This window comes from Euphorbia lathyris, chromosome 9 (assembly GCF_963576675.1).
Source record: "Euphorbia lathyris chromosome 9, ddEupLath1.1, whole genome shotgun sequence".
Lineage (NCBI taxonomy): Eukaryota > Viridiplantae > Streptophyta > Magnoliopsida > Malpighiales > Euphorbiaceae > Euphorbia > Euphorbia lathyris.
The window spans coordinates 15911757-15927479 of record NC_088918.1 but is presented as its reverse complement, the minus strand read 5'-3'; the positions used below and the strand labels follow the sequence as shown (position 1 = coordinate 15927479).

The following is a 15723-nucleotide window of genomic DNA, read 5'->3' as shown; positions in this document are numbered from 1 at the left end:
CTATAGCTACACCTATACTTTGGTTCAAAAAGACTCTAACCCTTAGATTGTTTAACCCCAAAAAAAAAAAAAAAAGTAGCAAATTTCACTTTTAAGTTTTAACTAGGCACATGATCCTACGTATACGAGTTGAGTTAAAAGTAGAAAATAAATTTTATTTTTCAACTACCAAGATTGACATATAAATATTGTCACATGCATGCACATTTATAGCACCCATTACCAAACACATCATATATGGTTTCAATGTTAAATTAAGTATATTATTAGCAACTAATTAATACAAGGTTTATCCATTTTGGTTGACCTAATTGCCTATAATCTATAATTTTTATTTGTCTTTGTAAGCAAGTTAAGGTGATTGAACTTGCACGCCATGTGATACATTTGCCTTTTTTGATTTATATATAAAAACATAATAAGAAAATTTATTATTGTTTAGGTAGTTTTCATTGATTAGATTATGTTTAATTAGAAATGTTGTTGGTTGCTTGGAAAAGCATAATTCATGTGACTATCTTTTGTTTTTGTTATAACCCCTACAAAATGTTCTCTTTTTAGTCTTTAATTAGAAGGTTTAGACACACAAATTAAGGAAAAATATATTACTTATAATGCTATTTTACTTAAATATCTATAATGTATATAAATTGATTTTAAAACACAAATTATAAACAAAGAAGGAGTGCTGGATTAAACCTAAACCCTAACCTAGCTCTAAATTGGTTAGGTTATAGGCGGACTATAAATGGGCCAGGACCCGTTTACTCCATTTATTCCTACAAATTAAATATCATAAGTTTCTTTTAATTGATGTTAAATAGAGGGATAAACTTGGAAAAGATATGATTTTGTAGAATAATTAAGTAATTTGAATTAAATAAATTTCCAAAAATAATTAATACTGCAAAACAGAGAAAATATATATTTTTTTTTGAATAAAAAACAATGAATTAATGAGCCAAATCATGGCAAAATTGTAACAATGAATCAGAAACATAACTCGGTAATAAATTAAAAACAGAAGGACGAGTGGATAAACGAGAAGACTGTGCTAACACATGTGACATCCCATTCGCTTGCCGCCGTATCCATTTGACTGAGTAAGAGTCATTTGATGTTAGAATCGATCGTATTTGAATAATTCTATCCCCAAATTCAGAATCATCAACAGAACTAGAATTTATTGCGTCAATCACTTGTTTAGCATCAGATTCAAAAACCACATTCCTTATTCCATCAGCTTTTAGCCATTGCATAGCATGTAATAGAGCTTCGGCCTCACATTCTCGTGTTGTCGGACAACATAACAAACCCGCACATCTCCCCATTACAAACTGCCCATTTGCATCTCGTACTGCTGCTCCCATCCTTGCATGACCATCAGCGTTAAAGCATGCAGCATCAACACAACACGAGAGAAATCCTTCTGATGGCGAGTGCCAAGCCGTGCAACCAGCAGATGAAATATTTCCTACTACTGTATTCCCGATCCGCTGTTCCCTTGTACCAGTCTGATTCCTCAAGGCATTTGCTTCTGACCAATCATTAAGTACTGTACAAGCTTGAGCTACTATTTGATCTGTTGTGCGAATCTCATACTGCCAAAGACGGGTATTTCTAGCCTGCCATAAACTTCAGAGGTGCATCAAAAATGTTTTTATAATTTGTTCCGGTGCTGCTCTAATTATATTATGAAACCATGCTGTCAGGTTCTCAGCTACTTATTTACCTAGGATCTGTTTTTTTTTCAGAAAATATTATTTTGAAAAATGTATTCTTATATTTTCTAGTATTTGGAATGCAAAAGAAAAAACTACATCAATAGAAAATAAATTTGTAGTGAAAAGAAAATATTTATAAAATAGAGTAAAATAACTTTTCATTCTATAGGTTGAAAGTTGTTTTCCAACCATTAAATAAGGAAAATAAAAAACAAAAATATCAACTATAAAACTATGTTTTTTTTTAAACTACTATAAAACTCATTTTCTAGATAATTTTCTAGCTAGGTAACAATCAAACAAGAAAAACTATATTTTATTCCTTAAGATTGAAAATATTTTTCCAATAGAAAATATTTTTTCTTGAAATAAACAAGACCTAAATGTAGCTTCAAATATTTTAACTCTTTGGACCCGTTTGGTTGCTCCTTTTTATGCTCCTGTTTGCCTTTTCATTTCAAAAAGGAGAGTTTTAGCATCATTAGGTGTTTGGTTAGTGATCTCTTGTTTACCTTTCACACCTGAAAAACAGCCTTTTACAAAAGCAGAGAATCTCTGGTTTTTGGAAAAACAGATTTTTTCAACAGCAAACAGCAAACCGTAACAACAAACAGCAAATAGCAACAGCAAACGGCAACAGCAAACAATAAACCGTAACAACAAACAGCAAACAGTAGATAAAACAAACGGGCCCTTAATTATATATTATATATAATTCTAAAATAAATTTAATATTATTGAATATAGTAATATTACTAAAGGTATAAACTTCTCCTTTTTTGCAATGTAAATATATTAATAAGAACCTTTTTGCAATGCTTAGTATTTGAGGAGCACATAATTAACAATAAGTAATTCCATTTTGTTAAATAATCATGCTTGAAGTAAGCATTATTGCACATTTCTCCACTAAAACAACATGTATTATTCAATCAACAAAGGACTAGCTAATAAAATCTTCATGTGTGAGGTAATCAATATGATCTAATTTCAAATTTAATATAGGCCTTTTTGTGTAGGCACATTATTATTTTATACTCACATCATTTATTATGTGAAAAAACTTTAACAAGGAATGAAGTTAAAAGTGTTATACTAACACACTCTTATTTTCATATAAAAAAACATTCCTATAGGTTACAAATAATAGTAGTGTATAGAGGCGGCAAAAATACACGTAACACGAAAACACGATACGGATTTTCCATGTTTGGGTTGGGTAAAATAGGTAACGGGTCATTTTCGTGTCAACACGAAATTACACGCTAATTTCCGTGTCGTGTTCGTGTCAAACATGGAAAACACGAAACTGACACGGAAATTTTAATTACAATTTTATCTTTAGGGTTAGAGGAGAGGAGAGGAAATAAGGCCTTATTTTTTTAGGTCACTGTAACCTCACTTCAGTTTCACTTCATCCACCGCCCTTACTCACTTCACTTTCACTTTCACTTTCAGCCATCGCCGGTCGCCGCACCTCCTCCCTCAGACCCTCATTTTTTCGAAAAGTTTTCAATTATTTTTTCTTACATCTTTTGGTTCATGATTATTGTTAAATTCTTTGTAGTTTTTGACCATATCAAACTGAATTTAAGTAATTACATGTTATCACATTTCAGTTTCATCACCGGCCGCCACACCTCCTCCCTCATACCCTCATTTTTAAGGTAAGTTTTGAATTGTTTTTGCTTACATCTTTTGGTTCAGGATTATTGCTTAACTTCTGTTTATGCCATTTTATTATCACATGTTCTTCTTTCCATAAATTGTATTATAGGGGGTTAGGACTTATGATAGTGGTGTTTATTGCCCTTTTTATGCCTGTTTATTATCTCAAACAGGTTGGGTCACATTAAATTGACACGTTTCTATTTTACTTTTGATATTTTGGTGTCGTGTTTCCGTGTTTCTGGCAGGTCGTGTTTGTGTTTGGATTTTTGACACTGAAACTTTTTTCATGTCGTGTTTATGTTTAGTGTTTTGACCCGAACACGGAAATTGACACGACACGAACACGCAAATTGCCACCTCTAATAGCGTATATATACTCTTACAATTGGTGAGAAGATACTAGAAGAAAACGAAATTAGTTAACTAGATACTAAAACAATGATAACTTTAACAATGTTATATATATATATATATATATATATATATATATATATATATATATATATATATATATATATATATATATATATATATATATATATATATATATATATATATTATCTGTTATCAAACCAATCAAAATGATGATTGATCTTGTGGTTGAGATTGTAAATGAATGTGACTGAAATAAATGGTTGAGATTTATGTTGAAATGCGTAAGGATATTTTTCACAACCCCTCTTCAAGATGGAGCAAGAGAAGTATTGACCATGCTCGTCTTGAAAAAAAATATGAGCAATGCGTTTAAGACTAAGGGACTTAGGTGAAAAGATTGCAAGTTGTTGAGTTGCTAAAATATAAGGTGTTTGAATGAACTCTTCTTCCACATGACATCTCGCTAAGTGACAATCAATATTCACATGCTTTCTTTTGTCATATAAGAGTGAGATTGGATTATGAGATAAACTAATAACAGATTTGATGTTACAATGCATTATAATGGGAAAAAGAAACAAAATTTCCAAACTTCATTGGAATATAATGTATCCATTTCAATTCACAACTAATAGTAGTATGTTGGGAATTCTATAGTCGTTAAAAAAATTGCAAAAAAATATTTTTAACATACAATAACACCAAGATCTAGCATATAATTAAAGCAAGTTTATGACATACTGTTCTTTGGACTAGGAATTGGGATGCGGTTTCTATTTTTGAGATGAAAGGGCTGAAAGGTGAAACCTCTCTATGTTCACACTTGCACTGGAATGACCAACCTGCTATATGTTTCCCTAAGAACTGAAAGCTCTATCCTTCTAGCTAGAGGGGAGGTGACTTTTTAGTTTTAGGAAGAGAGTGTTTCTTTTCTTTTTCTAAGCTTAAGTTAGCTTAGAAAAATAATGAGTTAGGATTACCATAATAATTTATTTTCTTTATATATTTTGTTTTTAGGATATTAAACCCTGGGTTAAAAATCCATTTAATTAGTTTTTAATCCAATTAAAAAGCAAGAGCTTTTTATTTCTTATATATACTAGTCAAACACTCGCACGATACGCAGATCATATTATTTAACTATTTTGATAATTGGTTATTTATTAATATATTATATTTGTTGAATTTTTTCATTTTTTTTAATAATAATGTCTGGATTATTATAAAAAAACGTTATTATTTTTTAACAGTATTTTCAATATAATATATAAAAAAAATAAAAAGTACACATAAAAAATAAATATGTAATAAAATAAATATATTTATAACAATAAAGCAATAATAAAATACTCATATTTTATATTTAAAAACTTATAGCATCCACATGTCACATTTATTTATATAAACAAATATTATCATGAATAGATCTTTCATAATGTTAATATGCTTGAATTAACGGTATATCATTTACTAGGAGTCCTGTAAAACTTTTAGAATGTAATGAATGCAGATGCACAAAAGGAGAGTCCGACTCCAGTGGTGCCGTGTCGGGGGGACTCCGTATCCCCTTGATTGGGTGCCCAAATCTTTCCTTCAGCTCTTCAGGAAACCGTCTTATTGGGAGTAGTAGCTTCAGATGGTGTGGTGTCTGATCGAGCAGTTGGTGTCTTCGGGTTTGTTCACGTACCTGAATGTTTCCTCTGCTATCAACAATTTTTGTTTTACTTTTGCCATTTTGATGACATGTTCTTGCCTCATGATGTTGATGACCTCCTCGATATAATCAAGTTTTCCTACAAGGTGCCATGAGATCGCGTCCAAGAGCCTTTGTTGACGGGGCTCTCGAACTTCCCTTTTTTCCACCATTTCTAGGATGGGTCGTCGTGGACCTGACGGGTTCGACGTGCTTCTTCTTTGGTGGTTCTCTAGATCTCTGTTGTGGTCGATAGAACTACTTAAATGAGACATCATTATATCAGTCCACGTTCACCGCACCAATTTGATGTGGTTGAATCCTGAAAGTCCACGCATCAACCTGCAATTACAAAAAAAAAAAAGGTCAAAGAGGGCCGCTTGTACAGCAAACCTGTTCTGATGTCTAAGTCAATTCGTGGACAATTAGTAAACTAAAGCTATAAAATAAGCTTATTGTAAAAATGAATAAATCTGTTTACCTCAAGCTGAGCTTATTCTATTTATAATAATGTTGAGCTGTAGAAAGCGGTTACAGATTACGAAGCGAGATAGGCCACATGTCTCCTGTTGCGGCCTAATATCCCTCAAGGCCACTTGATCCGTGATTTCAGGGATTGGAAGTGTCTATAGCAACGACTGGATTCTTGACTGGGTTCAGTGAGAGTTCCCGAGTCAAACTTCTAGTACATAGTCATTTTGTTATATTTAAGACGAGAAGACGCTATATATTTTGTCTTCGGAAAGTAGGTGCGAGCTTCTACGATTCCACGTGGTAAAATTATATTAGCCTGATATCACCATTGATTAGACTAAAACGCTGATCCTAATATTCCATCTTTTAAATAAACTTAGACCGGATTTCATTTCAAACGGATTAATTAATCCAATATCCAAATAATTCTAACAAACACAATTAAAATTGGGGTTTCTTTAATCTCAAGTGTCTCCGTGGTCATGCTCTTGATATGTGGAATTATAGCATCTCTTTCCATACCATTATCTTTAAAATATTGAAAGGTAAATTACATTCATAACCATTGAACTTTATCTATTTTAATATCGTGGTTATTGAAATTCAATTCTTGACACTGAATTTTACACTTTTATCACTTATGAATCTTAACGACCTCAAAATGAAAATATTCAAGAGTTAAAGTTGTTCAAAACGACATTTACCGTGAAACATTTTTTATTTTCCAAAATCACTTTGTTTGGAGTTTTCTCTCTCTAAAAATCATCTCTCTTCTAACCAAACAATACCTAAATGACCTCAAAATGAAAATTCTTAAGAATTAAAGTTTTTTAGAATATCATTAACTCTTTGAATTTTTTATTTTGAGACCGTCAACGGTCGTTTTGAGCCATTGAGTGGTTACAAATGTTAAAAAGTGTAAAATTCAGTAACTGCAATATTAAAATGAGTAAAGCTAAGTGACTATGGGTGTAATTTACCCGTAAAATTGATACAAAACTTTGGGTTGTTATCTTATTATGGATAATCTATATGCTAGAAGAGAGAATTCAATTTCTTTTTTCGGACTCATGTGGTAATATGATCCTTCAGTATTTTTCTTTTTAAAACAAATAAAGAAAAAAATTAAAAAATTAAATTTAAGGTAACTTTAAATAAAACTCATGTGGTTTCACTAATTTTCAGATAAAGGACTGTGGTTTACTTTTTGTCAAAACGAGGATTGGGGTTTCGCACTTGGATTAATGCTATTACAACCATCTTTAACGACCTGAAAATGAAAATTTTTAAGAATTAAAGTTGTTCAATGTTATATTTTCTATGGAACTACATTTTCGATTTTCGAAAATCATCTTTTTTTGAACTTTCTCTCTCTAAACATTAACTTTCTCTCTCTTTACCAAACATCATCTAAATAATCTCAAAATAAAAAAGTTAAAGAATTAAAGTTGCTTAGAATATTAATAGTTCTTAAAATATGTCATTTTTAAAGTCGTTAAGGGTGATTTTAATAGTATCAATCGAAAAAGTCCTTATTTTGCTGATTTTGAAAACCTAAATCCCTGTTTTGACAAAAAAGTAAACCACAGTCCTTTATCTGAAAATTAGTGAAATTGAAATTTACCCTTAAATTTATGAAAATAGAAATAAATTAGTTGGGGTAATATTGGGAAATAAAAATGTAAAATGCAGTTGACGTCTACAATTTGGATTCTAATCCAAAACTCATGTTCTTGTTGACTCTTGCAGTTGTATAACAAAATGGAAGATCACATGGAATGAAAGACTTTTTCAACTATTGCACTAAACGACACAACATGCACTACGACCCTACAATTATTATTATTATTATTATTATTATTATTATTATTATTATTATTATTGGAGATAAATTACTAAAATAGGTTTTTATTTTTTTAACGAAAATATCAATTTAGGCTTCACGTATAAAATAATATCAGTATAGTATCAACGTTTAAAAAGAGTACCAATTTAAGTCTCAATACAAAATGTGACACATCATTCATATTACTCTGTTAAATTCTATCAATTGTACATGGAGAGAGAAATCAAAACTTAACGGAATAATATGAATGGCGTGTCACGTTCTGTTATCAAGATCTAAATTGATACATTTTTTAAACGTTAAATCCTATATTAGTGTTATTTTATGCGTGGAGTCTAAATTGATATTTCTCCAAAAATCATAGAGTTATTTGGATACCTTATCCCTTGTTATTATCTTTTTTTCTTTATGAATACAAAATGGAATTTTTTATTTATATTTAATTCAAATACATTTTCATGTTTCATAAATAATACTGATTACTTTTTTTGTTTAGTAAATTTGTTTAGCTATTTATGTAAATATGTTTAGTAAAACTTAACTTATTGTTTATAGTTGTTTAAAATGATAAATCAAGACATTACTCTTTTATATCATCGATTATTTTCTTTTTTAATAATTCATATTTAAATGATGAGTTGTGAAGTGATAAATATAACTTTGTGAGTGGATAAATATTTATGTTAATAGGATTAACAACATTTTTGTGTGCTATAAATTAGTGTTCAATATGTCATATTTTTAATTATCTCCTAATAAAAAGACGTTATATACACATGCTATAACTTAAGATTTAATTTTAATTTTTTTTATACTTTTTTAAAAGGAAAACTTAAGTTTTTATTAATGCATAAAAATATATTTAAAATAAAAAAAAATATTTTTATGTCTTTATTAATACATAAAAATTAAAAAAATAGTGGTTTAATATAAATAGATTTATATATTGAATTGAAAAAAATAATACTTGAGAATTTAAGAAGAAAGACTATAAAATATTCTTGAATTGATACAAAACAAGAAAAAAAAAGAAAAAAAAAGACTTGTACTTACTGTATTTGATTTCGTAATATTTACTCACTTTAGAAAATGAAATTACTTAAAAATTTACATATTAAAAATATTTCTTATTTTAGAAAGATATCCTTTTATTTAGTGTTGGCTACAATAAACTGAATTGTTTAAAAATATTTATAAAAATATATAATAAAATAGTTCAATTATTTTCTAATCTACAAGTTAAATTTCTATTTTTTTATATAAGTTAAAATTTTAAAACACTAATATGTAGGAAAATTTTAGGATACTCATAGAGTAATATTATAGATCAATCAATTCATGACATATGTATATATATTTTTTCTTTCGCATAAAAAAAAATCTTCACTTCACTCACTTTAATATTTATACGTCTAATTATACTACTCTATAAAATGGAAAACATTGAATTAATTATTATTTTTATTATATAGAGATGACTATATACGATTTCTCAGTTTGAGATTCGTCGGGTATCATAACGCTTTCTACATACGTTAAGACTCGAACTCGAGATCTACCTAAAGCGACTTGAAATCCTTCACAGAATTATTATTATTATTATTATTATTATTAACTGAATTACCAACTCAAATTTTTTTTGAGTTCTAAAAGTTTTAGATCAGTTTAATTTAGGGTAAACTACACCAATGGTACCTGAACTTTACATAGTTTACACTTTGGTACCTAGATTACATTTTGTCCCAAAAATATACCTGAAGTAATGATGACCGGACAATTTAGTACATTTTTACCGGTTATGACCGGTCAACGCGAGTTTCATGTGTTAATTACATTAATGGTACCCGAACTTTACCATAATTTACACTTCGGTACCTGGATTTTATTTTATCCTAAAAACATAACACAAGTAAAGGTGACTGAAAGTTTTAGTTCATTTGATCGGTTAGTGACCGGGTAACATGAACTAAACATTGGGACTCACCATACACTCAATTAACATAAAATTATAATATTCTCATTTATGAGCTGAATGACAATATTATAGTTTTATGTTAATTGAGTGTATGATTGGTCTCAATTTTTAATTTAAAATGGTCAAACTCGGGTTGATCAATCACCGATCAGTCAAATATACTAAAATATTGAGTCATCTTTACTTGAAGTGTATTTTTTGGACAAAATGAAATCTAGGTACCAAAATGTGAATTCAGGTAAAATTCAGGTACCATCAGTGTAATTTAATCGTCAAAATCGCATTGACCGGCCATTAACCGATAAAATATACTTAATTGTCCGGTCATTAAAAAGATAATACTTAAAGATTGATAATCATTATTTAAAAAAACTATTTTAAGCAAATTCAAAAGCGTAATCAAATTTTTAACCAAATTCAGAGAGTGTATATTAAACTTTTCAGACACGTGAATTAAAAATTTCGGATACATCACAAAAAAAAAAGGTTAAATTGATTTAAAAACTAATTAATTTTATATAAATATATAAAATCAAATGGATTTTGATTTCATATTTACAAAAAGACAAGAAAAAAAATAAAATTTAGCAACTTACAATAATAAATTTCAATTTTATTATTAAAATAAAATTCAAAATTAAAGAGAGAACCTGATAGCATGAAAGGCAACTCAATGAATGTGATTAAGCAAAGGCCGCGTGGTTTCCCGTGAATTGCTTTTAAAGTCTCCCCCACTCCCTCTTTTTCCTCTCATTTCTCTTCTTTCTCTCCTCCTCCCTCTCCCCCCCCCCCAATTCCTTCCGCCGCCGCCGGTGTCTCCTCTTCCTTCTAATTACCTACTACGTCTCCTTCAGCCGCTTTCTTCTTAATTACGTCCTTCCAAGGTATTCCCCTCTCTAATATAAACAAGATTCAGGAATTTAATTCTTTTCATTTTTTATGTATACATAGCTTTATTCTCCTCTGCACGTATCAATTTGCTGTTTGCTATTTCAGAGAAAACGCACAATCGAAGGTATATTCAGGAGTAGAGAATTATCTCATGGCGTCGTTGATCTCAAACGTCGAATCTAATTCAGATACGTCGCAAGAATTCAAGCACAGGAAGAAACGGATAAAAATTTCACACGAGACGCAGAATAGCATCAACAGTAATACCGACGATCAAACCACCAGTGGAAGAAGGTGGAGAAATGAATCGGAGCAACAGATCTATTCCTTCAAGCTTCTCGAAGCTCTCCGGCGATCTCGTCCGACTGTTTCACCTCCGGTCAAAGGGAGAGAAATTAAAGAAACCGCCGATAAAGTACTCGCCGTCGCTGCCAAAGGTACGACGCGGTGGAGCCGCGCTATTCTGGCGGGAAGGCTCAGTAGGTTGAGGGTTAGGAAGGTAAAGAAAGTGAAGGTTACCGGTGAGAGCAAGTTGAGAGCGAAAGAGTTGGCGAGGAAGGAGAAGAAATTACCGGCTGTGGATAAGAGAGTGCGTGTTTTAAGCCGGTTGGTTCCCGGTTGCCGGAAAGCGCCTGTTACTAGTCTTTTAGAGGAAACGAGCGATTATATTGCAGCTTTGGAGATGCAGGTCAAAGCTATGACGGTTCTCACCGAGCTTCTCGCCGCCGGTGGTGTCCTGCTGCCGGGTAATCCCTTGAGCCGAGTGAATAGCCAGTGATAAAATCCTTAGTCATGCCCTGTGTTATTAAAAATTTTTTATTTTGTTTTTTTTTTTCTTTCTATATTTGTTTTTCCCTTGGATGATTATTTCATGTACTTTATTGTAAACGACTCCGATCTTGTATACATGACTTTCATCTCTCTCGACTCTCCCCAAATTTTTTTCACTTTTTCATACAATCATTCGAAAACTATTTTGAATAGACTTAAATTTTTATGGTATATATTACATTAAATTCAAATTTAAGAATCATTATAACATACATTTCTGATTTTATTTATAGAAGATTGAATAATCAAGGTTTGTAGTTACAGTCTAAACTAGGTGAATCAATACCTAATGGTACCTTTTTCTCTGAGAAATTAAGAATTAGAATTTAATTAGTTTAGCTAATTTTCATTTTGAAATAGTTATTTTGTTCAGTTTAAGGGCCTGTTTGTTTCCGTTCTGATTTTTCTGCTTCGAAATTTTACTGTTAATGTTAGTTGGTTTTTTTGTTCAGCTAATTTTCATCTCGCTGATGTTAGTTGATTTTTCTGCATCGAAATTTTACTAAATGTCTTCTTATCTTTTTTTAAGGATTAAAAGGTAAAAATTAGTTTTGGAAAAATGAAAATAAACATGAATTAAGTTTAAGGGATGTTTGGTTACCTACTTTTCATCTCTTGTGTTTGGTTAGACACCTATTTATATTTTACAGCTAAAAAGTAGCTTTCTACAAAAGCAGAAAATCTCCCTTTTTGGAATAGCATCATTTTTCAAACGTAAACAGAAACAACAACCAGCAAGTAGCCAAACGGACCATGAGTACTTGTTTGTTTTCATTTTTTGGAACTGTTTTTGTGTTCAGTAAAATTTCGGAATAACAGCTTTTAGTAGAAAAAACAATTATTAACATCCACTGTCTATTGGTAACACTAAACAGTAATATGAACATCTACTATTTATTGGTAACAGTTAACAGTAGATAGTATAACAGTTAACTGCTAAAAAACAATTATTAACATCCACTATCTATTGGTAACAGTTAACAGTAAACATGAACATCCACTATTCATTGGTAACAGTTAACAGGAGACTGGAATAGCTGAACCAAGCAGGTAATTGTGTAATAAATAAGGAAGAATTATTTGAAGTTAGTTATTTTTGTTGTATAGGATTTGAAAATGGGTGAAAGTGTATTTATGAGGAGGTGAAATGAAGAGAGGACACATGAATAAATAGAGAAAACGTGGAAGAATTACTGAGAGGGGAGGGGTTATATAGAATAATGGAATAGTACAAAAACGGTCTAGTCTGTAGTGAGGAAAAGAAGCTCAAGTCATGTGGGTTAATGGGCCTACAAACTTTGAACTCCACCGACCTTACCTCCCCACCCCACCTCCTCCACCATTGCCTTCCATGTGATTCTGTACTCTTAACTACTATCATCTTATAATCCTTCACATGCTTATTTTCACCCCCGACTCCCCACTACCCCTTTCTTACTTTTATCCCTTTTTCAATTTTACTAGAAATGCAATTCACGGTGAATGTTTACCGTACTCCGGAAGTAATACTTCTAATCAATAAAAATCGTTTTGAATACCATGTGAACACTACTGTATAATAGTATTTTTAATCAGCTAGCATTTAACGGTGAATGACCAAATTCATCGTGGTCATTAGGGTTCATGTGAACACTACTGTTACGCATGATTGGTGGAAAGAAAAAAATATATTACATGTGTCGTTAATTGATTGGTCGGGAATATTACTTCAGGAGTATTCTAAAATTTTTTGTGGAGTTCATGGGTGAAAGAATCTGTTTGATTCAATTGTTTACCTTTACGGATATGTAGTAAATATCAGTTAATTTATTATCAAACATTTTTTTATTTCTATCAAAAAAAACATTTTTTTATCAGTTGTTTGAAATTGAGATACAAGGAGTAATTTCGAAAAATGGAGCTAAATTACACTTGTAACTATTTAATTTTGTTCTTATTAACATTATGATTAGTCAATTTCAAATTTCGAAATAAAAGTATCTCAACTTTGTGAATGCGAACAGTTTTAAAATGGTTGTTGACGATCTCAAAATATAAAAAAGTAAGAAATAAAGTTGTTTAGAACCATATTTATTATGAAACCACGTTTTCGAGTTTCCAAATCATTATTTTCGAGCTTTCTCTCCCTTTTATTCAAACATCATCTAAATGACATTAAAATAATAAAAAAAAAAAGTTTATGCATTAAAGTTGTTTAGAATTTATTGTTTCTATTTATTATATGTTTTTATTATTACGGCAAGAAAAGAATACCGAGTCTTTTTTTCAAACAATATATTACTTACTATTTTTTATTCGAGTAATAACAACGCATTGCAAATTTTTTTTTCCGTTTGGTCCCTCTCTTCGATTTGTGCTCCTATATTTGATGATAACTTCTACACATTGTTAGAGTTTGCCCATCACGATAACCAATTGCGGCTAAAATGGTTTAAGAAAATCGATATTATCAGGTCTCAGATTACTTTATCAAACTTTCGGTTCATCTAAAGGTTTAAGAAAATTTTGTAATTTCATTTTATTTTTTATAATGTGATATTAATTAATAATATTTTCTGTTGTTTTATTCCTGTTTCCTTTTATTTTTACAATAATCTTGATAAAAATCTTAAGACTGGCTTCTTTGTCTTTCAAAGAAGCGCAAAAAAAAAAAATTACTTTGATTGGCCTTGATGAATGAAATATAATTTCGGGCTTTTAAATGATAAACTATATTCAAATAAATTGGACTAAATTACAAAATTTAAACGAAATTTGTCTTTTATTTATTAGAGGAAATTACATTAAAAATCAGATTTCAATTTTTATTTACATTTACAAAAAAAATATTTATGTATTTTATTGATTTTAAATTCTAATATATCAGAATATCATAAGTTTATTTTTACTTTTGTTAAATTTTTCAGTTATTCATTTGTAGAAAAAAGAACAGTTTTTTTAAAAAAAAAACCAACAAATAACATTTAAATAAATTTGTTTGAAACCAAGAGATATTTGTAAATTATTCCCCATTTATTTTTATTTTTTTTATAACATTCCCTGTTTATGACTATTACGTAATTTACCTCAACTTAGGGGACAACTTCTCAACCCCCTCAACTCTCCAAAAACATCACATACAGCCCCTTACACCCTTATGTTAGATCAAAATATTGATCCGTGTAGAAAACGCGCTTGACTATTGACCACACCAATGTCACGTGTCATTTTTTTATTAAAATTTTCCATTCTGGCAGAAGAATTCTGATCGAAATCCATCTCTGGTAGTTGCTCGCCGAGCACAAATGGGATTGCTCGCAGAGCAGGGGTCTCAATGGAAAATTTTAATAAAAAAAATGACACGTGGCATTGGTGTGGTCAACAGTCAATCACGTTTTCTACACGGGTCAATATTTTGACCGAACATAGGGATGTAATGGGTTGTATGTGATGTTTTTGGAGAGTTGAGGGGGTTGAGAGGTTGTCCCCTAAGTTGAGGGGGTCAGGTGAAAAAAGTTACAAGTTTAGGGGGTGGGTGCCTATTAAGCCTTTTTATTTTGTTTAAACATATTATATTTTCTAATTTTAACTTTTCTAATTTTGACTTCAACTGTTTAAATTTTAGAAGAAGAAAGAGATTGAGATTGAAGTTGGATGTGGTTTTAAAAACACAGTCACTTTAAAAGCTTCACGTCCACTTATACCGGTGGCAACATCAAGTAAAAGGCGGGAAAAATTCACTGGACTGACTTTTAAAATATGACAAAAGTATAAGCTCTTTATGAGCAATTCTAAGATAACGGGACCAACTGTTATTTGGTGATGAATTCTGGAAAAGAAGTGAAGTTACAAAATATCTTGTATGTGCCTGACATTCGAAAGGACTTGGTTTCAAGGGAGAATGTATATAGGTAAGGGTTATGTATCCAATGGGATGTGGAAATTTAGTGCAATTTCTTGTAAGTCAAACTAAATGAATATTAATAAGAATAAAGTTTCTTCTGTGTATATCATTGAGTCATATCATTTATGCAGCGATAGACTTGGACATGTTAATTGTAGGGATGGCAATAGGTAGGGTACCCGCGGGTAACGCCAATCCCAAACTCTTACCCTTTTATTTTTTCATTACACATACCCATCCCATTATCCTAACGGATATACTTTTTGCATCCCATACCCGTCCCATTTAATTCACGGGTACCCATGGGTACCTTTACTCATTACGAATCAGTAAATAAAACAAAGAATATTACAAATTTAA

The 15723-nt window shown here is 30.6% G+C and overlaps 1 protein-coding gene across 1 annotated transcript; it reads left to right on the top strand.

Moving 5' to 3' along the window:
- Nucleotides 1-10481: 10481 nt before the first annotated feature.
- Nucleotides 10482-11570, top strand: LOC136207024 (transcription factor bHLH149). Its single transcript, XM_065998267.1, has 2 exons — nt 10482-10642; nt 10755-11570. The coding sequence occupies exon 2, from the start codon at nt 10801-10803 to the stop codon at nt 11425-11427; it is 627 nt and encodes a 208-aa protein (XP_065854339.1). The 5' UTR covers nt 10482-10642; nt 10755-10800; the 3' UTR covers nt 11428-11570.
- Nucleotides 11571-15723: the final 4153 nt, after the last annotated feature.

Bases quoted from the DNA above. Each gene is read 5' to 3' on its own strand.
- LOC136207024 (XM_065998267.1), top strand. From the start codon at position 10,801: ATGGCGTCGTTGATCTCAAACGTCGAATCTAATTCAGATACGTCGCAA.